General features: G+C 43.0%; 2 protein-coding genes across 2 annotated transcripts in view; one reads left to right on the forward strand and one right to left on the reverse strand.

The window, feature by feature from the left end:
- ANKRD6 (ankyrin repeat domain 6) overlaps nt 1-19028 on the forward strand; it is an 87669-nt gene extending 68641 nt beyond the window's left edge. The window contains 13 exon segments of the mRNA XM_036380000.2: nt 1125-1223; nt 1732-1830; nt 5062-5160; nt 6072-6170; nt 7758-7856; nt 8088-8165; nt 8965-9069; nt 9320-9457; nt 9686-9862; nt 11756-11908; nt 12493-12606; nt 14323-14665; nt 15734-19028. Coding sequence (XP_036235893.1) covers nt 1125-1223; nt 1732-1830; nt 5062-5160; nt 6072-6170; nt 7758-7856; nt 8088-8165; nt 8965-9069; nt 9320-9457; nt 9686-9862; nt 11756-11908; nt 12493-12606; nt 14323-14665; nt 15734-16290 — 2160 coding nt within the window. The 3' untranslated portion in view covers nt 16291-19028.
- Nucleotides 19029-19828: 800 nt separating this feature from the next.
- Nucleotides 19829-21524, reverse strand: LYRM2 (LYR motif containing 2). Its single transcript, XM_036380002.2, has 3 exons — nt 21448-21524; nt 21157-21297; nt 19829-20241 (listed from the first exon to the last, which is right to left on the reverse strand). The coding sequence occupies exons 1-3, from the start codon at nt 21490-21492 to the stop codon at nt 20161-20163; spliced, it is 267 nt and encodes an 88-aa protein (XP_036235895.1). The 5' UTR covers nt 21493-21524; the 3' UTR covers nt 19829-20160.
- Nucleotides 21525-21623: the final 99 nt, after the last annotated feature.

Consider the following 21623-nt stretch of genomic DNA (forward strand, 5'->3'; position numbering starts at 1 on the left):
AATGGATTGGATTCCAAATCTGTTTATTAATCCCAAACAAGTCTGTGTGCAGCTTTGAAGCCTGTCTTTGTTCCTGGATTCAGGCTGTGCTTTGGCATTGCTGGTTCAAAGCAACTTCAAAGGAAAGCCAAGACCAGTTGTTGTGGCAGCAGTGGAGCTACTGCAGCTCATTTTCCCATTGATCCCTGTCTTACATCCCTACACACTGCTGCACAAATCCTTCTCTTGCCTCTCTTTTATCAGGTTCTACCAACATGTACATAAAAACATAGATAGTCCCTGATGGGCAGGGACAGTGATTTAAGTTTCCCTAGTCTTCAGTTTCTGGAAGGATTCTGGAAACTAACCTTGGGCTCTTCAGCTCAGCAAATGAGTTCAGAAGTTGTTAGAGAGGAGATAGATGGGCAGTCAGACAAGATGACCACATCAGCACAGTTTCTTTTGGAAACCTTAAAGGAAATAAACTGATGTAGGAAACTTGCTTGCTGCTGCTACATGGCAAGTCAAAGAGAAAGGAAAGTCATTTGGACCTCACGATGGCTCAGTTGCTCGAGTGAAACAAGTGGATGGTCCTGCAGTTGTGGTTCTCATGGTAAAGTTGCCTCCACTCTTAGCACTAATTGGTAAATTCATCAGAGGTGCTGAAGAGACCGATCTCATCTCATGCTCCTTATCCTAAGCAGGGCTGATGGAGCAATCAGAGGCAGAGCAGGAGAGCCTTATCCAGTTAGTGTAAGTCCTGGAGGATCATGATGATGAATTACGACAGCCTGTAATTCCCTTTAGTTCCCTACAGACACTGATGACTATTAGACACGTAGAGTCAAATGTATCCAATTCACTGCCTTCTAATACTGCCATGTTTTTGGAATGCTTCAGCGCTGTATATGGGATTGTGATGACTTGCAAACTTCTGTAAATGGTTTGTAGCTCTGATACTTGCAATAACCTCATTAATCTTGGAAACTTTTATGGTAGTTGTTTAGGGGGACTGTTTTCAAAGGCAGCTTGGATTTAGACAGTATGTGGGTCGAAGATGCAGCCCCTGTCTGTGTTGTCTGCATTTGCTTCAAGTCAAAATGAGGTGGGAATTGTACCAATTACAAATCTGCTTCTTTTTGCAGGGTGACCAGACAGCACTGCACCGGGCTGCTGTTGTAGGGAACACTGATATAATAGCAACTCTGATTCAAGAGGGCTGTGCTTTGGACAGACAAGACAAGGTAACAGACAAAACAAAAGCCCTGTGGAATGGCAGCTTTGGCAGTCAGTAATGTGAAGGTCTCAGAGAGAAAGTTATAGTTTATACTCTTTAGTAAGTGTCTGATCCTTCAGGAGTAATTGGAACAATTACATTGAAAAAAAAAGCTGTACATCTCTTTAATACAAATTACTGGTTTAGTTATGCTTCTATATTAGGCTGATAGTTTTTGGTTTAAGAGTCTGTTCTCAGCTCATTAAGGGATGAATTAAAGGAATGTACAGCCATACTACACCCTACGCAAAAGACTGCACAGTTCCCATGATTATCCCAGAAACTTGAGAATCCCAGGCTGTAAGTTTAATTTAGGAGTAAATATAACTAATTTCAAGTTCCAGACAAATAGCAATGTTTTTACCCTCTTATAAGAATAAAATAGAAAATAAGGTAGTAGGAAATGAAAATACTTTTAAGAGAATAGGTTGGTTATACAGCCCCTAACATTCTCCTCTTGTGTGTGTGCTCCTCAGGATGGGAACACTGCTCTTCATGAAGCTTGTTGGCATGGATTCAGTCAGTCTGCCAAAGTGCTTGTTAAAGCAGGAGCCAACGTTCTTGCCAAGAACAAGGTGAGACCCATGGCGGAGGAGCTTTCAGTTCTGGTCTAAGGTGGCTGATTCTCAGAACTGGAGATTTCTGGCTGTGTCATTTCTCAGCAGGTGGGGGGCCAGCTCTTAGTGGGACTTTTTTCTTCTTTTTCTTTTCATTTATCATGCCTGGATGGTTCATCAACAGGCATTAGGAAATTCATATTTTGACAGCTGACGCAGGACAAACTCAATAAGGCGTTGAATGATACATTAATTACAGCTGAGGAACACTGCCATTCCTGTGGAAATCTCCATGGTGCTCTAATTTATACTGAGGAGATTCATTGTGATTGGTGTGATTTAAAATGGAAATGAATTGTACTAATAAGAAAAAGGTATTGAAAATCTGGTTTTTTTCCAGAAATTAAACAGCCAAAGGAATGTAAGCCACAGGGGGAAACAAAAAAAAAGTGTCTTTTGTTACTAACTTTTTCCTAATATATTAGCATAGTCTCTTCTCAGAATCTTGTAATGAACCTGGATTATGTTCCTTTTGGTATTTATAATACCTTGAGAGCCATTTAGAGGAAAAAATAACAAAGTAAAGGGTTTTAGTTCCACTCTAATTGTTATAACTGAGGGGCACTTCAATTCAGTAATTCAGAAGTTAATGGAATAGTCCAGAAAATGGTGGTAGCAGCCCATAGTGTGAGCAGAGTCAGGGTTTGGACAGCTGTGCTGCTGGATTGGTCAGATCACAGTGCCCTGCGTGACAGGGAGAGGGCTTTGGGATTGCTTTAGGGGGATCTCTGAGCATTTTTGGTAAATGTGCCTCTAAAACAACAACTGAAAGGGGGCTGGGAAAGAAAGGAGACAGCTGGTCAAAGTCTAAGGTTTAGAGTAAAAAGGCATGATGCTTGGGCATAGTGTTTCTGTATGTGCATGTGTGTATAGGCACTATAGAAGCATATATTTGTACAGTTGTGGTAACTTTGTGGTCTGCAATGTCATCGTCTTCGACATTATTTTATGTGTATTTCTTCTTTTGTATTATTTCAACTACCATTTTTTTATTTACTGTAATTACTTTTGCTGTAATGTCCATCTAGATTTGTATCAAGGGTACTTTAGAAAACTTCCTATGCTTGACTGTAAGCCTTGTGAGCCATTTTGCTCCTGTCCCTGGATACGCTTGTCTGTGTATACACATACACTTCTGTACAAAGGTGTGGGCTTGAGATGCAAGTCTGGTTATCCTGCATGCTTGGGTGCCTCAGGGAATTAGAAGATTTAGCATTAAAATCCAGTTTATGTCAGCTGGAGGCAACCTCTCTGGGAAAGTATGTGCACAAAACAGTTCAGCAGGGATGATGGCTGAAATATGACTGGCAAACTTAAATACTGCCTGAGCAGCTCCTGTGCTAGTCTTTGATGTCTTGTCCTTTGCATTTTACTCTTTGGGTGGTTTTTAATGGACAAGATATATTCTCAGGAGCTGCTGAAAAATGTGGGAATCATGCATGCTTGCACGTGCTTTTACCTTTGTTTTCAAGAAAAATTAAGAGCTTAAGTCTACTTAATCCCAAAATGGTTTCTCTGTTCTCTCAGCTTTTTGTGTTACTGATGACAAGGCATTATCATTCTGTCAGCTTTTCTGGCAGCCAGGGTTGAGTGCCATGGGCAGGAGCATCCCACAGGCTGTTGACTTACACCTGGGTATTGTGTCATTTTGGATGGATGGGACAGATATGGGCTGCTAGATTTGCCAAACCTGTGAAGCATCAGAAGATGGGAAGGATTTGACACTGTGTTTTGGGTAGCTGTATTTCTCCTGCACAGTAGTCACCCTGAAGGTGCAGTTTATTTTTATTTAAGTTGGCTTAATAAAACCTTTTCTGCTTTGACAGATCATCCAGTGAGATCAGTCGTAGATCCTTATTTTTAGATTCTTCATCAGTCTGTACATTTCAGTGAAGATTCCCAGACTGGTAAAACTTGGAGCTTCTCTCCCTCTCAGAAATTGGTGAGAGATTTGTCACCCCATGGGAGATGAGCCAGACGAGCCACTCTGTGAGCTCTGACCCTTGGCACTGCCATTCTTGCAGAACTGAAGTCCTCACCTGCTGCACAGGACCTCTGCCTTCCCACCAGGGCCAACCTGCCAAACAGTAAATGATAAAGGCATTGCAGAGATAAACCTCTGAGGGAAAAAAATTGACACTTAAACACAATTTAGCTGAGAAGAGAAATGTTCATGTCTGCCACAGCTTAGAGCCTGACACACTCATATTCAGGTCTATAATATGCAAGTGAAGACCTAAGACCACATCTGAGAGTTGGCTTTTGTAATTCAAACCCTGCAGCTTTGATCTGTGTCTTGAAAGCAAGGGGGACAAATCAAAGGACAAAATCAAGGTGAACAGACAGCGTAGTAAGCCTGGTAAACCTTTTTACCTGAGGTGATTTAATTTCTTGCTCCCAAGAGCCAAAAACCCTGAATGTTTTCAGACCAACAAAAACCAAGTGCTGCCAGAAAAAACTTGTCAGACCAATAAAATCATTCACCCTGTTAGAAAGACAATACACAAGCCAGCACTTCTTTGATTTCTGTCCACTTCTGCACATTTTCTTCTTTGAGGAACCATAGCATGTGATTCTCTGCAGCTTGGGAGGCTTTTTGCCCTCCCTTCTCATCTTGGCTAGACTGGTGTGCCTTCTGAACACCAAAGCTTCTTGGTAGCCTAAAATCTGTATCCTGCCCAGTGAGAGCACCTGCAGACCCAGCCAGACTTCAAGCTGGTTTGTATTACAATTGTAAGGAGACAGGAGTTGTGACCCTGGTCTGCTCAATACCCTGCAACATTCGTGGCTGGGATCAAAGATCCCATGCCATGGCAGTTTGGTTTTTTGTGTCTGTGCGTGGGGAAACCCAAAGCAGAAGAATTACAGTTCTTTAAATTAAGTATTTAATACTGCTGTTTGAGACTAATGAATGAGACAGTTTCTAGAGTTCTTTCTTCCTGTAAACAGATTTGACCAATGCAGATATCATTATACTGTCCTATTTGTGCCTTTATTATATCCCTGGTAAGCCATTGCCAGAATGAAGTGGAGATTTCAGTCTCCAGGTTCATTCTCATATCTTTGGGAAAACAACAGTTTCCCACCCTTGGGTGGATCTTCTTTAGCAAAGATCTGTGAGATTTTATATTTTAATGCTTATGTCCAATATCTAAATATGGCTTTTATATTTTCCTGTATTTCTCTAAGGCAGGTAACACACCTCTTCACCTGGCTTGCCAGAATAGCCATTCGCAGAGTACTCGTGTTTTGTTACTTGGAGGATCTCGAGCAGACCTCAAAAATAATGTGAGTTTTGGAAATAACATGTTCATTTTTGTGTGACTTTCTTTTAGGTATATTGCTTTAACTCGTAGAAATACTTAGAAAGACTTTAAGCAATGATTTTTATTATAAATTATGTTGAAAAAACCCCACTACCCAACCATTGTATTCACCATGCACAGGAATACTTTTGGTAGGATTGAGTGATTCACTACTTGTACCCATCTCTTGAGCAAGGATAGAAGGAGCCAAATGGGGTTTTGCTGTTGCACAGACAATGGTGAAAGGCTTCAGATCTGCAGATCATATACACCGTATGTCTATCTCTCAAATGAGGTAGATTCAAGGTGGCTTCAGCTTCAGACAGCTTTCCTCCTATTTTATAATGATTCTGGCATGATAGATAAAGAAAAATAAAAACAATCTACAAAAGGAAACCAGATATTTTTGCCCTGCTTGATAACAAAGTGGGCAGAGAAATGGAAACCTGTGGGGTTTTGTGCAGCTCCCAGGCTCAGCTGCACAAGTGCCACCCTTCACAAGAATGCTGCCACTCATGTTTTCTACATTATGTGCAACCCCAAGTTGAGATTCCAAATTGCATTGGGTTGTGGTTCAGAAGAACAGATGTAATGGGAAAATATAACTAACTCAGGGTTTAAAAGCCAGTAAAATAGCATTTTATTTTTCCAGTATTTCCCATCAGTGGTTAAAGAGCTCATGCTCCCCCCTTGCCTGACCCCAGCTCTTGCTAAACTTTCCCACCCATGGTAGCAGATTTTGTACTGCAGAGAAGACAGCATTGCTATTCTGTGGAGGTGTGTGGTGTTTACTGCTCTTTCTGATTTAATAGGATTATTTCATCCCTGAACATCATGATGAGTACAGGCTTTCTCACAGTGATTACATGCTCAGAGCTTTGTTTCTGTTTGCAGGCAGGAGATACCTGTCTGCATGTGGCTGCTCGTTATAATCACTTGCCCATCATTAGGGTGCTGCTCAGTGCTTTCTGTTCTGTCCATGAAAAGAACCAGGTCAGTGCATGAACCTCATTGTGACTCTGTGCCCTTTGCATATGGCCAGTTGTTGGGAAGAGGAATTCCTACCCAAGTAATCCTGCTTCACTCTGTGTGTTCCACTGTACCACCAAATGCCTAAGCTTTTAAGAATAGCCTTAAAGTAATGGCATATCAGTGGTTTATTATTTTGCCATCACATTTGCATTATTTCTTTAAAGCATTGCTTATTTATGAGGTGATTTAATGATCTTATAGCCATTACAGAGACATTGTGAAGCACAACTCACTGACATTTAGATGCTACTAAAGTGCAAATTCCTCTGGAATACTTTTCTTTGCTGCATTTTGCAGTGGGGAGAATTAGGAGGACATAAAAGTGAAGACAAAGCATGCTCTAAATTCAAAGTAATGATCAGTCCAGCCTAGGATTAATCATCCAGAGTTGTTTTATAGGGAAGTAACTGATTGCTGTACCTATAGGATAGCCTAATTGGGTAGTAGAAGGGAATGAAACTGGTACATTAAAACATTTTAAATCTGCTAAATAAACATATTATGTGGTGCTTAACCATGCTTTCTCATGTTCCTGGGAAATCTTCCATGTGTAATTGAGGATCATAAAGATGTTTTCTGAACTGTACATTTAATGTTCTTTCTTCACGATGAGATATTACAGCAAACAAAATAGGTTTCAGCATGTGAAATTTACTATGTAATTTCATTTGGAAATGAGTTTCTTAACTTGCAAAATGAGCTACTGAATATTAAGATCAACTGGTGTGAACCTAGCCTAGAGAGACATCCCTTTCCCTCATTCCCCAGCACTACCTGAAGTTGTTCCATATTTGCCCACAGAATGATTTAATTTAGGAGTACACCTCATCTAAGTTAGCAACAGGCACTAGTCCTGAGGAAATCTAATTTTATGAAGGCCAGATGCAAGACCAGGGGGACAGGAAGGCATTGTACACACGTGTCCAGTCCCACTTGAACAGTTGCTGGCTCTGTTACCAGTGCCCAAATCTGATCCCGGCTGTCTTCACCTCACTGCACCAGGACAAGGGCAGGGCAGTGTGTTAGTGCTGGACCCAGACTGCCTCCTGGCTCTGATCCAAAATCTGTTCTTCTTGAGGAAACCTGGCAAGAGCATGCCAACCATCTCGCTGCCAGTACTTACCTGAGTATTTCTGAGTAACGTGATACATCACCACCTGCACGCCAAATAATCAAACCTGGGGGAAAAAAAGAAGAGAAGGTTGTAGTGGGAAAACTTGTTCTACCCTCAGATGTTATATCCATTTACTGGAGGTAGAGCTGGGCTGTCTCCAAGCTGCATCATGTGTCACTTGGTTTAGATAAATCAGATCACCAGTGCCCCAGCTGCATTTCTCAAACCCAGGCTGAAGTAGCTCTTTACCCCCTCCTGTCATCTTCCTCCCCAGTCAGTCATTTTTTATTGACCGGGCCTTATTTAAGCTTAGTTGTTGCATCAGCAAGTGTAGTTTTTTTCATCTCTGAACATTTTTTAGGGAGATGTGAATTCTGTAGGGTAAGACCCAAGGACTAGTGTCACAAGTTTGTTTTCTGCTTTCTGACTTGCAGGCAGGGGATACTGCACTCCATGTAGCTGCTGCTCTAAATCACAAGAAGGTGGTGAAGCTCTTGCTGGAGGCAGGGGCTGATGCATCCGTTGTCAACAATGTAAGCAGGACACAGAGTTTCTTTGGTATTTTATATTGATGTAGAGTCTCTTCAACATTCCTCATAGGCTTGGTAGAAAATACTTGGTTGTGAAATGTTGATTTATATCTGAGTAAATTAATGCAATTAGTCACTTTTGTGCACAGAGTATATACTGAACTTGGTTGGAGAAATGTCATGTTTCCAGTAGCTTGTGTTTTGAAGGAAGTGCTATTTTCTTTTTTCTCTCAGGCAGGCCAGACCCCTCTAGAGGTTGCCAGACAGCACAATAACCCCGAGGTTGCACTCCTGCTCACTAAAGCATCACAGGTACATTACACATCTTCTCCCCAACACACACACATACACATGGAACTGAGGCCACTTAATCTTGGGAGGCTGCATCCCCTGTTCCTTGTCTTCTGCTGTGAAAGGTTCCTACATTTCTGCTGGCATGGTGGGCAGGGCTCAGGTCTATTGACATTAGAGCCTTTCAGCCCCCAAAGCGAGCAAGGTGTGCAGATTAAGCCTCAGCATGAAGTGCTGTCAGAGGTCTCTGTGTCCTGACTGGCAGAGGGTGGCACTTGTTCAGAGGCACTTGTTCCCTGCAGTGGCCCAGGGGTTAGAAAGTTGCCCTGTACCCTGAAGATCCTGAGTTGTGTCTCTCTGCTGCCTGCCTCTTGACATATCCTATCCCCAGAAGGGTGGTTAGCACTGGAGGATGCTTTGCAACAGGGACAAAACGTTTATGTCCTGTTTATACTTCGCAGCTGTGTGTGAAATTCTGCAATGCTCTTCAGGCCAGAAGGCAGGAGGGCATGAGACCAGGCACAATCCTGGTCACCTCTGCATGAAAAGGGCTGGGCTTGGCTTGGGAACCAGCCCAAAGACAGCAGAGGAGGTGTTCACCCTTCTAGGGGACAGCAGAGTGCTCCAACAGACTGAGCTCAGTGCTGATGTGTTTTCACAGCCATAAACACCCACGTTGCTTGGCTCATCAGTGTCCATCTGGCAGTGCACTCTCCTTTATCTCTTGCCTTTCAGGAAAGGAAAAGGTCTGCTCTGTTACTTGTCTTCTGTGGTAGGAAAGAGCATGACATCACTGAGTAACAGTGTGGTCTGTCTTCAGGTCTCGCGTTTTAACCGTGGGAGAAGCCTGAGGAAGAAGAGAGAGAGACTGAAGGAGGAAAGGAGGGCTCAGTCGGTGCCACGGGATGAAGTGGTGCAGAGCAAGGTACAGCCTGGCATTACCAGCTGGATCTGCTGTAAGGAGGGACTGTCACCAAAACCCATTAAGGACACAGTCTGTTTGGAGCCATCACTGTGCATGGCCCCAGCAGCTGCCGAGGCAGTTTGCCATGCTCTGCTGCTAAAGCATTTCCCACTCACATGTGCAGAGCAGCTTAAAGCTGGGCAATCGAAGAAGAGGCTCCTTTTCCCCATCTCTACAACTGCTCTGAACTCCCTGTCTTTGCTTCAAGCAGGGCAGTGTCTCAGCTGCTGATGACACACCAAGCAGCGACCAGCCCCCAGAGAGGAAGAACAATCTGAAGGATAAACCCCGGTCAGCCTCACCAGATCCCAAAGGGAAAAAGAGCAAAAAGAAAAAGCCAAAGGAAAAGGTATAAATAGATTTAAAACAGCAGAGAGAAAGAAGGGATAGCTGTTCAGAAGTGGTGTGGGTCCCTTTGGTGTGTTGGGGCAGGAGCCCCACCATGCTCCTGGGGCAGAGATAATCTTCAGATAAAAGTGATTTTTGCTGTAATTGTCACAATAAATTTGTCCATTCCTACCAGGAATAGTTTACCAAGGTGCTCATGTAGGCAAAACATTGTGTGTATGTTGTGCAGGTTTCAGCACTCTCAGACCCCATCTCCCCAGCTGACCAGCAGGCACTCCCTCAGCCCCAGAAGAACGTGCCTAAGCGCAGAAGCAAACACCACTGCTCCTCTCCACCCCCTCCCCACGAGGTCCGAGCCTACCAGCTCTACACACTCTACCGAGGGAAGGACGGGAAGGTGATGCAGGTGAGCCACTGCCCTCCCAGGGGGACACACTGCCAGCAGCCTGGGGAGCTGGCACACAGGTAATGGATGGAAAATATGCTCCACTAACTGCACTCTCAGGGCCATGAATCATGGCTTGGGATTGGTTTTCCTTGCTTGGGCTTCAGCTGCATTTTGGCCTGAAGTCTGGCAAACAATAAGCTGGTTTTGTGCCTGTTAAAGAAGACATACTTAAGTAGTTCTGATCTGCAAAGGTAAAGGGTGATTGGAAATGGCATGAGAAATTTCATTATATACTTTGGAATATTAAGAGTTCTGACAGAAGAAACTGCTTTCCCTTGGAAATTTTCTGTGTGAGCACCAAAAGCTTGCTACCTAAACCAAGAGGCTGAGTAATAGATTTTGTTCCATTTCTTTCTGGGTTTTGCAACATGTCTTTGGGTATTCTATGTTTACTGGGGGCAGTATTTCTATAGAAACTGGTAAACAAATAAACCTGGAGCTACCAGGCCACGTGCATTTATTCCAGTTTGGAGAATAATATTTTAGTCACTTTATACAATTAATTACCAGTAGACATTTATAAGAAAGCATAAGAACAGACATTAAATTATCCTGTAGACACTGTAGATATCTGTATTGTTGTTTTTTCAATATTGCCCTCCTGTACTCCTGGAAGGTCTATCCTTTCATTTCCTTAGCTTCTCGCATCCATCCATCAGCTCTTGTAAGTCCCTTCCTGTAGTTCAGAATTTCAGCAGATTCTGAAGACCATTGAAGTCAGACTTCTAAGGTTTTACTGGCTGTTTACTGCTTTCCAACCTCTCCATGTAATGTTTGAGAAATTTCCAGACGGGGCACTATGGAATTATCCTATAGCAGACATCAGGAAGGCTGGGGGACCTTTCATACATTAAAGGGATAAAAGAGCAGAGAGGTGCAGAAGGACTTGGGGAGTAGAGAAGTGCAGAAAGCAGACAGGACTTGTACACAAATCTCATCTGTTCACAAAGATTAGTTTAATAGTGCTAGACTCCAATACAGTATTTCCTGAAATACATGACACTCCTCTCTCCTTTTCTTTTTTGCTTGTCTGTCTTCTTTGATGCCCTGAGGCCATGAATAGCAAACATAATTTCTGAAGTACATGTACTTCTGAAGCTTTCTTTAGTACTCAGCAAACCACCCACCTTTCCCTGCCAAGGGAATAACCCCCAAGTTATGAAACATTGCTGTGGGGCTAAAGAAGAGAGGGAGGCTCCTTTGCAGACAGAGTTCAGAGCAGCTGCCTTGGGCTACTGGCACAGCCCTGAAGGAGCCACTTTCTGCCTCTGGGCTGCAGAAGAAGCTGATGAGGTTTAGCTGTCCTTGCTTGTCCTGCTGGCCTTTTGTGACCATCTCCCAGAGAGATTTAGATGTGGTCATTGCAGCTGCCCTTGCAGAGGGGCCATAGGATGGTGTCACATGAGTCAAAGGCAGGCAGAGGAGTGCCCAGCAGGCAAGGGGCAGCTGAATGTCAGGAGGGTGAGGGCAAACAGAAGCAGAGAGGGCTTGCCATCCAGAATTGGATTACAGCATTGAGATTACAGCATTGAGACACAGGGTATAGGCCTGTGTGGTGGTATTCCCTCAGCCAGCACAGAAGCTCTGAGCTCAGTGCTGCTTGTAGCCCCAGTGAAATCAACACTGCTGTATTAGGGTGTGTCCATACATATCAAATCAATCCCTGTGTAAGCTGTGCTTTTTCAACTAACAGCCCATCTGCTGGGCTGCTGTAAGATACTGTCAGGAGGGTGAGATATAGTACATGGGATAGAAGAACCCAGGGCTGACTGAAGGAGGCTGTGATAATGTTCCAAGTGTGCTAAGAGGGTGGGGTGTAGCAAGTAAATGTATCATCATCGCTCCTTTCAGGCACCCATAAATGGATGTCGGTGTGAGCCCCTGATAAATAAACTGGAGAATCAGCTGGATGCAACAGTGGAAGAGATAAAAGCTGAGCTTGGGACAGTACAAGATAAAATGAATATTAAGCTGGGCCAGATGGAAAGCAAAACTCAACATCAAGTAAGTACATGACCTGAAGTTCTGCTTGCCTATATGATTTAGAAACATATCCTAAACTTCATTAATATTTTCACTGCAATGATTCATTTTTTGCTTCTTGTGTTGTAAAAGCAAAGCTGAACTCTAATACTCAAGTCCAGAGAACTGTGACATTCCACTGGGAACTGATGTTGCAAACCACAGTCTTGAGAAAAAACACATTTAATGTCTTAAGTGGCTTCTGGTGCTTCTTTAGACAACAAATCTTAAGGGCTTGAGCCATTAAGAGGGAAAGAAGGCAGTCCCAATTATGACTAGTCAGTTCATAATTGTCAAAATCCCTCTTGCTGAATTATGTATGCATTGAGAATCAAGATCCTCTAAATTACTTTTTATTTTTAATTTAATAGTTATTAATTGGTGACTTTTAATTGGTGACTTATTAATTGGTGATTGAGCCTCTTTGCAAGCTACATCTAGTTGTAGTTGGCAGCATTGCTAGAAACCAAGACTGAAAGACAGACTGTAGTTGGATTTACAGGGTTCACAGATGGGAGTTTGGTTTCTAACACGATGATCTCAGCTGCACAGTGTTTTCCCCACAGCTCCGAGTTCTGGACAAGCTGATGGCCGAGCGGCTGTCGGCAGAGAGGACAGAGTGCCTTCACCGCCTGCAGCAGCACACGGAGCTGGAGAAGAGTGAGGGGGAGAAGCGGCAGGTAGGGCTTCACACAGCCCCTCCCTCTAACTCTATCCCCTGGCAGGTCAGCTCCGGAGTTTCATTCCAGCAGGCAGAAAATATCAGAGATGTGTCACGTCTGTTAAAACAGGTAAAAGAGCTTCAAAGACCAAATTATTCCTACCCACCATCTTAGTCACGAAACCAAATTTATGATGTTTTTGCATTAGAAATGAGCAACGTGAAATCCAGTCCCACTGCTGTAATTTAATTTGGTGCATCTCTAGTGTGGGTTCTACAACAAAATACCATTTTTCTAACATAGTGATTTGCAAAAATTTCCATCACTAAATTTTTCACAGTTGTGCTTTCAGCTTTTGCTTCATTAGAGAATATGCAGGAACATATCCAAATAGTAAAAAAGACAAAGATCTGTGTTGTTCCTTCTCATCCGTTTGGTTGTGGGCCCTGGGAATCTCTCCCTTCTTCTCCATCTGATCTTTTTCCTCCCCATGTATTAAAAGGCTGAAGTTCTTTCCTCTGATGTTACCAACACAGCACCATCTCCAAGCTGTGTATTACTGCCAATAGGAAAGTCCTTTTTGGTATGCTTGTTCAACCAGCAGGACAAGAACAACTGCTCCCACAGAGATCCAGCTCCTGCAAAAACTCACCATTTCAAACCTGCTGAGAAATTTGTGTTTCTCCACTCACACAGATGAATTTAAAATACAGTTCATTTTCTCATTATTGGTATTCTTCCAAGAATTGAGAAATACACTTTGTGCTAGGAAAACGTCATGAGTGTTTGTAAGACCATTCCAAATCCATGTAAAAAGACTGACAGCTGTGATAATCCTTGCATAGGATACTGATCAAGATACTTGGGTCCAATGTCCACCAAACACTCTTCTCCAAACTAAGGCAGCTTTAATTTTTATTTTATAAGAGACGTAAGTCTTGTATAGGCTTCTGAACATATAGGCTTGTACTCCATTTCCTTGTAATCTCCATTTAAGACACAAGATGCTGGAGTGATACGTCACTGAACTGAATTAAGTGATGTCAGTGTTTCTGCTCAGTTAGGTCTAATTGAAACACCTGAAAAAACAGAATTGGGCTTTCCTAAACACACTGACTAAATATCCTTGTGCCTAGGAGGGCCTGACCTAAATTCATGATGTCATATGAACAACAGGGTGAAAAGAGCTACTCCTATTTTAAATTATTTTAATGCATCTGCAGCTGACACTTATTAAGCATCTGTGTAATTTGAAAGCTGTTACTGATTTATCATTTAGTGGGGGACACACCTTTATGACTGAATGAACAGAGAAGCAGAGGTTGGTAATTGTATAAAGTTGTCTCCCAGAAATGTCTAATTTGAATTTCACTCTTAAAAAATAACCATGTGGTGTTCCTTGCACTTAGAAAGTAGCACTGGCTGTATGATTAAACAAGTCATCCCTGATAAAGTACTCAGAGTTGAACTGGAAATAGAATATTCATATCTAAGGGGTGGTAGCTTGGATTAAAGAGACTGCCTTTCATAAGCTCACTAGCTTAGCACAGTTCTCCACCTTTTTTGATCTGGAGTCCTTTAAATATTCCCAGTGCAGCATGCCCATCTGAACAGGGAGTCTAAGCCCATAGATACCCAGCTTGCTTCTCTGTGTCCCTGCCACATGTCCTCAGCAGCCCAGAAACCACAGGATGTCATAATGGGATTATGTAATTTACAGTCTCTTTCTGATAGATTTCTTTGGTTGATGAGCTGAAGACCTGGTGCTTGTTGAAGATTCAGAATCTGGAGCTCAAGCTTTCTGGAGATTCCAGGTCATCAAGACCAAAATCAACTTTGTCCACTTGTGAGTCTCTCACTGAGACCCTGGATACTGACAACAACCCTAACAGTGCCAAGGACTGTAAAGCCAACCAGCCTGTGCTGCAGTCAGAGGGCTCCCACCAGCATTCCTACATCACACTTCCAAACAGCCTCTTGGAAGATGGGGGAAGGAGCAGAGTCCAGATGCCAGAACAAAGCTTTGGGCCACACTTTTGCATTAAACAAGATGGAGCATTGGGTACAACCACATCAGGTACTTAACTGTCATATTCCTTCAAGGGCGAGCTCATTAACTGATTAACTTTTTAATACTTGTATTATTAATACTACATAATTCTGGTGGTGTGCTTCCCCCCTCCATATGGCTGATGTCTTGGGATTTGAATACACTTCAAGGCAGCCACTGGGAATATTTTAAGAGGTGGCTTGGTGGAATTCCACTGACTGTTCCTGATGCTTCTGCTATGTCTTTGAAGCAAAAGTCCTTTGGTGCTTTGAATAACTCTTGGCCCTGGAAGCTTTTGAAGGAAAAAAAAAAAAAGAAATGTGCAGAAAGGCCAGGTGTCCACAGCAAAGCCGAATGGTATCTGAGCCCTGGCTTCTGTAAGATACAATGTCCCCCAAACACCAAGCAAAGTGAACAGGCATGGATGCCTCATCAAATAGAAAGGCACATAAGAGATCTTGTGGTGCTTGAGTGTGAGCTATTCTGTATTGGAACAGTCCAAAGCATAGAAATGTGTGACCTTTCCAAAATTACTGGGACTTCCAAGTTTTGTAGAAGCAGGGAGTTCATCAATATCAGCAGACAGAACCTACTTTGGAAATCTAGATTGACAGTTGTTACATGGCCTTCTGATGAAGTCACAGAATGGTTTTGATTGGAAGGGACCCTAAAGATCATCTCGTTCTAACCCCCTTGCCATGGGTACATGGGTAGGGACACTTTCCACTGCACCAGGTTGCTCAGAGCCACATCCAGCCTGGCCTTGCACACTTCTGAGGATGGGGCAACCACAACTTCTCTGGGTAACCTGTGCCAGTGCCTCACAGTGAAGAATTTTTGGCTAATATTTATGTCCTTTGGCTGTTGTCCATCTGTAGATCCACAGCTGCAATGCAGCACTTCTTTGCCTGAGCCAGCTTTTCTCCTTTAATGACTTTCTGTTACATCACCTGACTCTGAAGATGTGATAAACTAATATAAGCCTGTACAAGGTACATACAAAACCCCATCGTTCATCAAACAACGAGGTCTTCTGAGTGCTAAAATAAATGCCCAGAGCTTTTCTTAATATATTGTCTATAATTTGTTCTATAGGTACAGAGCAACAGGTAGTGGCTGGTGGACCAGTTTCTTCTGCCCCTGCTCAAGATGTCAGGCCAAAGGACAAAGCTGTGAGTGCCAGCACATTCCACAGGTTCCAGCAGGAGCTGCCCTCCTCTGAGCTTTCGGGCTCCAAATTAAGACATGTTAAAGTTCAAGCTGCTTTGCGGCCAGTGACTGAACCTGCAAAGACTGAACCACAGAGCGGCTACTTCCTTGACAAAGGAACTCAGACAAAGAAGTCCAGCAAAAGTGGGCAGTCGAGGCACAAAGCTGTGCACCACGGTGGGGCACAGCAGGGCCAGGAGCAGCAGCCCCAGGGCCCGCCTGCCCCTCCGCTCAGAGACACCTCCCAGGCCCTGGAGATAACCCAGTACTTCTTCGAGGCCGTCTCCACGCAGATGGAGAAGTGGTACGAGCGGAAGATAGAAGAAGCCCGGTGCCAAGCCAACCAGAGAGCGCAGCAGGACAAAGCTGCACTCAAGGAGCACATCAAATGCTTAGAAGAGGAGCTGAGCAAATTAAGGACTAAGGTGCAGAAAGAGAGCTAGCACCTGCCAGGCAGCTAATCAAACAACAGGACTCATTTTGGAACCTGCTGTATGGGAATTGGGAATATTGATAGATATTTGTAGTGCCTGTTACATCCAAACACAACACTCTATTTCAGGAGTAGAAATAACTTTGGAAACTCCATAACTGAGGAGAGTTCATATGCAAACTATATTGATAACGAAGAGATGCTGCAGATTAGATCCTTTCTTTGTTATTTTCAAGAGTCTGTCAATATTGCACTCTCAGTTTCCAGATGCTGCTTGAAACCAAACTGCATTAGTAACCAAAACTGCTTTCTGAAAAGGGAATTCCCTTACTTCCACACAGGACACAGACTAGATGGTTCTACTGTATGCTACATGTAAACATGTTGTTACCAGTACTGAAATAAATCCAAGATGTTTGAAAGTTTTTGACATAATTACTTAGTGATGAAGGGCTATTGATCCTATTTTAGATACTCCCAGGGCCAGGGCCTCTCTCTAGTCAGGAGAGAAGCTAAAGAACCCAGTCCAGGTACAAGCCCAGACAGATGTAGGCTTCCAGCTGGGAGAAGGCAGGCAACCATGGAGGGACATGCTAGGGCAAATCATCCCAATAGGTATAGAAGCTTCAGCAGAAGCTTCACTTTGCTTTTCTCTTGGTTTTCCATTATTAAAACAAGTGCTAAATCTCATTTGTCTTTTTTTAATGGTGTCCTGCTTGCAGAGCTCCTTGTGATTACACTATTGTTGGGGCTCTACTCCAGTAATCTGACTAAGAATTTTGTTTAGGGCATGGATGACAAGTATTTTACTGTAACCATGGTCTGTTTTTTAGGTTGGATGTTTTATATAAATCTTTTTTTCCTTCAAGCAGGAAATGGCTAAATTGTCTACTATTGAAGAAACTTGAAAAAGTCCTTTATCTAAGGAAGTGAAAGTTTGGCTTCCTGAATTCAAAATTTATTTTTCTGCAGTCAGGATTTTTTCCCAGGCACCTTGCCCAGACTGTCTACCTTTTTTTCCTCTGAATGGTTCCTCCCATTTTTTTCCCTTCTTTCTCTAAAAAGAAGACCGGGCCCTGATGAGTCCACAGGTTTTAGGACAAACAGTCCCACAAAACAGCACTCATCATTTTAAAAGCTTTATCACTGTATTTTGTTATAAAATCAGAACTTTCATTGACCAATGTTGTCCATGCTGACAGACTCCAGATAATTTCAAGGCACTGTAACTATTCCATCTGCATCCCTTTAGAGTTTCCTCCTTACACATCTGAGAAGGCTCCATCAGATTCTGCTAGAAATGTTTACTTACCGGATCATGATAGAACAACTGTTCAAAATCAGTTCCAACACAGATGGTACTGTTATGCCAAGGAGGAAAATACTTTTTTTCTGTACTAAGGAGCTCTAAAATCAATACAAAATACTTTACAGTGTTGAAGAATGCCATTCACTAATTAGTAATTAAGCTTTTGTCTTCTTAGCAGATGTACAAAGCAAAAAAGTCATATTATATAACAATACTTTTTAAGTTCCTATTAATGCACTATCATGACAGAAGAAGTGTATCTGCAGCTATGGAAATACTAGTTTTCTTGCTCTGACTTCTGTAGTCTAACATAGACACTTTGGTATGTTTACAGTTTTGTTTGAGCTACAGTAGGAATGCAGAAGCATGCTATTGAAGTTTTGTATCACCTGGATGAAGTTAATGTCTTGCCAAGCAATTAAAGTAAGTGTTGCTCAGAAATGTGTGGTGTAACATTTTCTAGCCACAGAAAACTGACACAGTTGCCTCACTTGACTCTGAAGGGGGAGCAGAATTTTGGACTTTAACTTCTAAGCTTTTTGTTTGTGGTTATGAAACACAGAAGTGGAATCTGCCACCTGTGCAGAGGGAGGCTGCAGGGACTGAGTGCTGTTGGCTGGTGCAGGTGCCCCTTTCAGAAGTTACAGGGCTGAGTTGTGCACAGATCACACACACACTCCTGATGCCCAAGCTCAAGGGAGAGGCTGTGGCTTTAGCTCTACTTTCCATACAGACCACACTGGACCACACTCCTAAGTCCAAGTAATTTAAGTAAATCCAAGTAATTACCAAGTAACCTAAGGCAGTAACCAGGCTGCAGGTTACTGATTTTAGAGGTTCTCTGAAGCCAGTGAGTGTATGGTAAAAGAAAGAGAAGCATTTTCTGCTAATTCCTTTCTATACCCCTCCCTTCTTCAAAACTGTGAAGGACTTTGTAAAACAGCTGTGACCTACCTACCTGTCTCTTCAGGTAAATTTACTTACCCTCACAGGCTGTACTTGGACTCTTTAAACTTCTGGCTGTCAGTTTTATACTTGGCAAGCCCACAGAGCAGTGAAGATGAATGGCAGCAGCACTCAAGGCATCAACATCTGTCCAGGGCCCTGTCTGTCAGTCCTAGCTCTGGATTACATACCCACAACCTGGAAATGTACAAACTGGGAGTCAAAGGGGTAATGCATGCTCTGGGCTCTGAAAGGAAAGCACCATGGTGAGGCAGCAGGGTACAGCCTCCTGATTAAGGAACAGAAATCCAAGCACTGGCTGAAGGGGAATGGAAGGCTACTGTGGTAACAGCCAACAGTGGTTATGGCTGTTCAGTCAAAATACCTTTCTAAGCAGCACTTCCTCTTAACATGAAAAATAAATCCCCAACACAAAAATGTTCTGTCAGTCTGTTCTACCAGAAAATGTTAATAAAATGTAAATTTTTAATGAAGCGGTTTTAGATATGTATTTTTCACTGACTGATTGAAGCTCAGAGGCTTCAGTCTATACAGATCTGAACCACAGCTCCTGCTCTCAACTGGGGTCATTTCCTCCTAGCCTGGAATTCTGTCCTGTCCCTTCCCTGGTGCCAGTGGTGATACCTATTTACCAGATTTGCTGCCAGTTTGTGCAGCTCAGCAACTCTGCAGAAAACCACCTTTGAAACAGGGGTTCTCCTCAAGGGAATTACAATAGTAGAATGGAAGAGGGAAGAGATCCTGCATATCTTGGATCACAAATTAAAATAGTAAGGCATCAATCTACTGCTGCCTGTCTAGTTCTGTGGAGAAAATCCCCAGCTCATCCGGCATTTTTAAATTAAATGGAAAAAAAAAAGATACACCACAGCTCAAGGAAAGTGAGAACAGCTGCAAGGTAACAATTAAAAGTGAAGTAGTATAATATTTGAATAAACAAACCACAACTTTTGCAGTTATTTCCTACCTGTAATTCTTCTTTATATATTGACTTTTAAATAATAGTTTGAAGGTATCTGGTAATAAACATCTCTGGAGCTAAAATCTCCCATTTTCATAAATACAGACCTCCCCTTTTAAGTTTTATTTAGCTACTACTGAAAAACAACATCTACACAACAAAACATTTTTTAATGTTTGTTTGTTCTAGGCCAATATATCCCAAATTCTTTTTTCAATCACAAGTTTTGGTGAAAATCCTTGGTACAGTACATGAACAGCTGTCACTGTGAATATTACCAATTACAGCTACCACAGTGAAAAGCAGACAAAATAATCTGGCATATGTTTATTTTCCATTGCACTGGCATTAACACAGCTGTTTTAACTGTAATTTTTGGTGCTTTCTGCTTTTCCTGCAGCACATGGTACATCATCCATGCAGTTCTTTAATGTCTTTTGTGTCCAAGTGATTTCCACTTCTGAGGGTAGCAAAACTGAGAAATGGATTGGGGAAGGGGTAAAACCAAAACCCCCACAGTGGTAGATTTCTCCTTCAAACATTACCTGGTTGCCAGCAAAGGCTGCCATTGTAACCACATTCTGGAAAAAAAACACTGTGCCTATTTGCAATAAATAAAAATTAAACTGTCAACAAAATGAAGATCAGGATTTTGCCAGCTTAAGTGTTCTCTGAAGTTCCTGAAGTTGCATGTTGCCTTGAGTAATCATCATCCTGATTGCATCCTGTAAAACAGAATGGAATCTAGTGAACTGTACATCTGTACACAGCATGGGTTTTATACATACACGGAGACTTTTAATGCATTAAAATACATTCAATAACATATAACTCTTACTGGCACTTCTGTAATTTACTTCTTTCTGTGACATAACACTGAGACGGTTAAAAATCAGGTAAATAAATGGATTCATTTTCTCCAGTTCCTTACAATGTATTTGTTTGTAGCTTTGCTTTAATACTCAGTTTAAAAGAGAATTCAGACCCCTAATAATGTTTTCTTTATGCCTGTGTGTATTGACTTTGCAAGCCAGCAGTGAGACCAGCACATGAGCATTATGGAGATGGGTTTTACAGAGCAGGTGCTGGTTTCTCTCAACATTATCTAAGGGCTCTAAGGCTTTGTCTGCATAATTCAGCCACCTTGGGCACTGGCTAGAACAGGGAATGAACTAGGGAGCAGAGAACAGGACAGGTACAAGAAATGTGAAGGTTTCTGCATTTCACACTAGCTTCACATTCATAACCATTCCATCTGATTGTATTCTGCTTGAATATAAGTGAAATTAAAGATAAAAAAGCTATAAAAAGCTTGACTATCACTAGGTTTGTGTTAGTTGCCATATATATACACATTTTTCCTGATCTGTGATTTGAGTAAGTACAGTATTTGTTGTTCAGGTTTTTAATTCCAGATTATTCTCTGGAAATTTAAGAAACATCACTACTGCTAAGAGGGGGGATATTATTTAGAGATGCTGGATTATTTCTTCACATAAATGAGGGAATATAACAGGGGACTTTTCACCAGTCTGGAAGCGACACCTACAAAACAAACCCCAAGACAGAGGACAGGACAGGACGGTGCAGTGACCATGCCCGAGGCCGGGCGATCAGAGTGGCGGGTTCCTTATCCTCACCTCTTCTGTAGCATCCTTATTTCTCTTGAATTCCTCCCTGGCCCAGTCCTTTAAGTAGCGGCGATCCTGCTCAGCAGGGACCTCCCGGATAGCCCGCAGGATCTTGCGGTACAACTGAAGGACCTGCTGCCGCCTCAGGAACTGCCAAGGAGAGAGGGAAGTCTGCCCGCCGCCCCAGGGCACTGCTGCGAGCTGCGCCCTCGGCGCTTTGCTTCGAGGGGTATTTAAACAACCGCCGAGTTCCCCATGGTTTGTACAGGACGCAGCTTGCCCGAGCCCCCGTGCCCGTACCTGCTTGAGGGTGAGCGCGGCCGGCGGGAGCCTCCCGGCGGCCATGACGCGGCTCCGCCCCTGCCCCGCCACGGGGCCGCCGAGCCCGCCCCGCGCGGGCGGGGCCGAGGCCGCCATTTCCTGCGTCACCGCGGCACTCACGGCCCGGTCGGGTTGTTGCAGCTTTGATCAATTCA

Source organism: Molothrus ater, chromosome 3 (assembly GCF_012460135.2).
Source record: "Molothrus ater isolate BHLD 08-10-18 breed brown headed cowbird chromosome 3, BPBGC_Mater_1.1, whole genome shotgun sequence".
In the NCBI taxonomy this organism is placed as follows: Eukaryota; Metazoa; Chordata; class Aves; order Passeriformes; family Icteridae; genus Molothrus; species Molothrus ater.

Bases quoted from the DNA above. Each gene is read 5' to 3' on its own strand.
- LYRM2 (XM_036380002.2), bottom strand. From the start codon at position 21,492: ATGGCCGCCGGGAGGCTCCCGCCGGCCGCGCTCACCCTCAAGCAG. The intron at 21,298-21,447 runs GTACGGGCACGG...TCTCCTTGGCAG, and splicing joins CCGCGCTCACCCTCAAGCAG to TTCCTGAGGCGGCAGCAGGT. The intron at 20,242-21,156 runs GTGAGGATAAGG...TCTGTTTTACAG, and splicing joins ATAAGGATGCTACAGAAGAG to GATGCAATCAGGATGATGAT.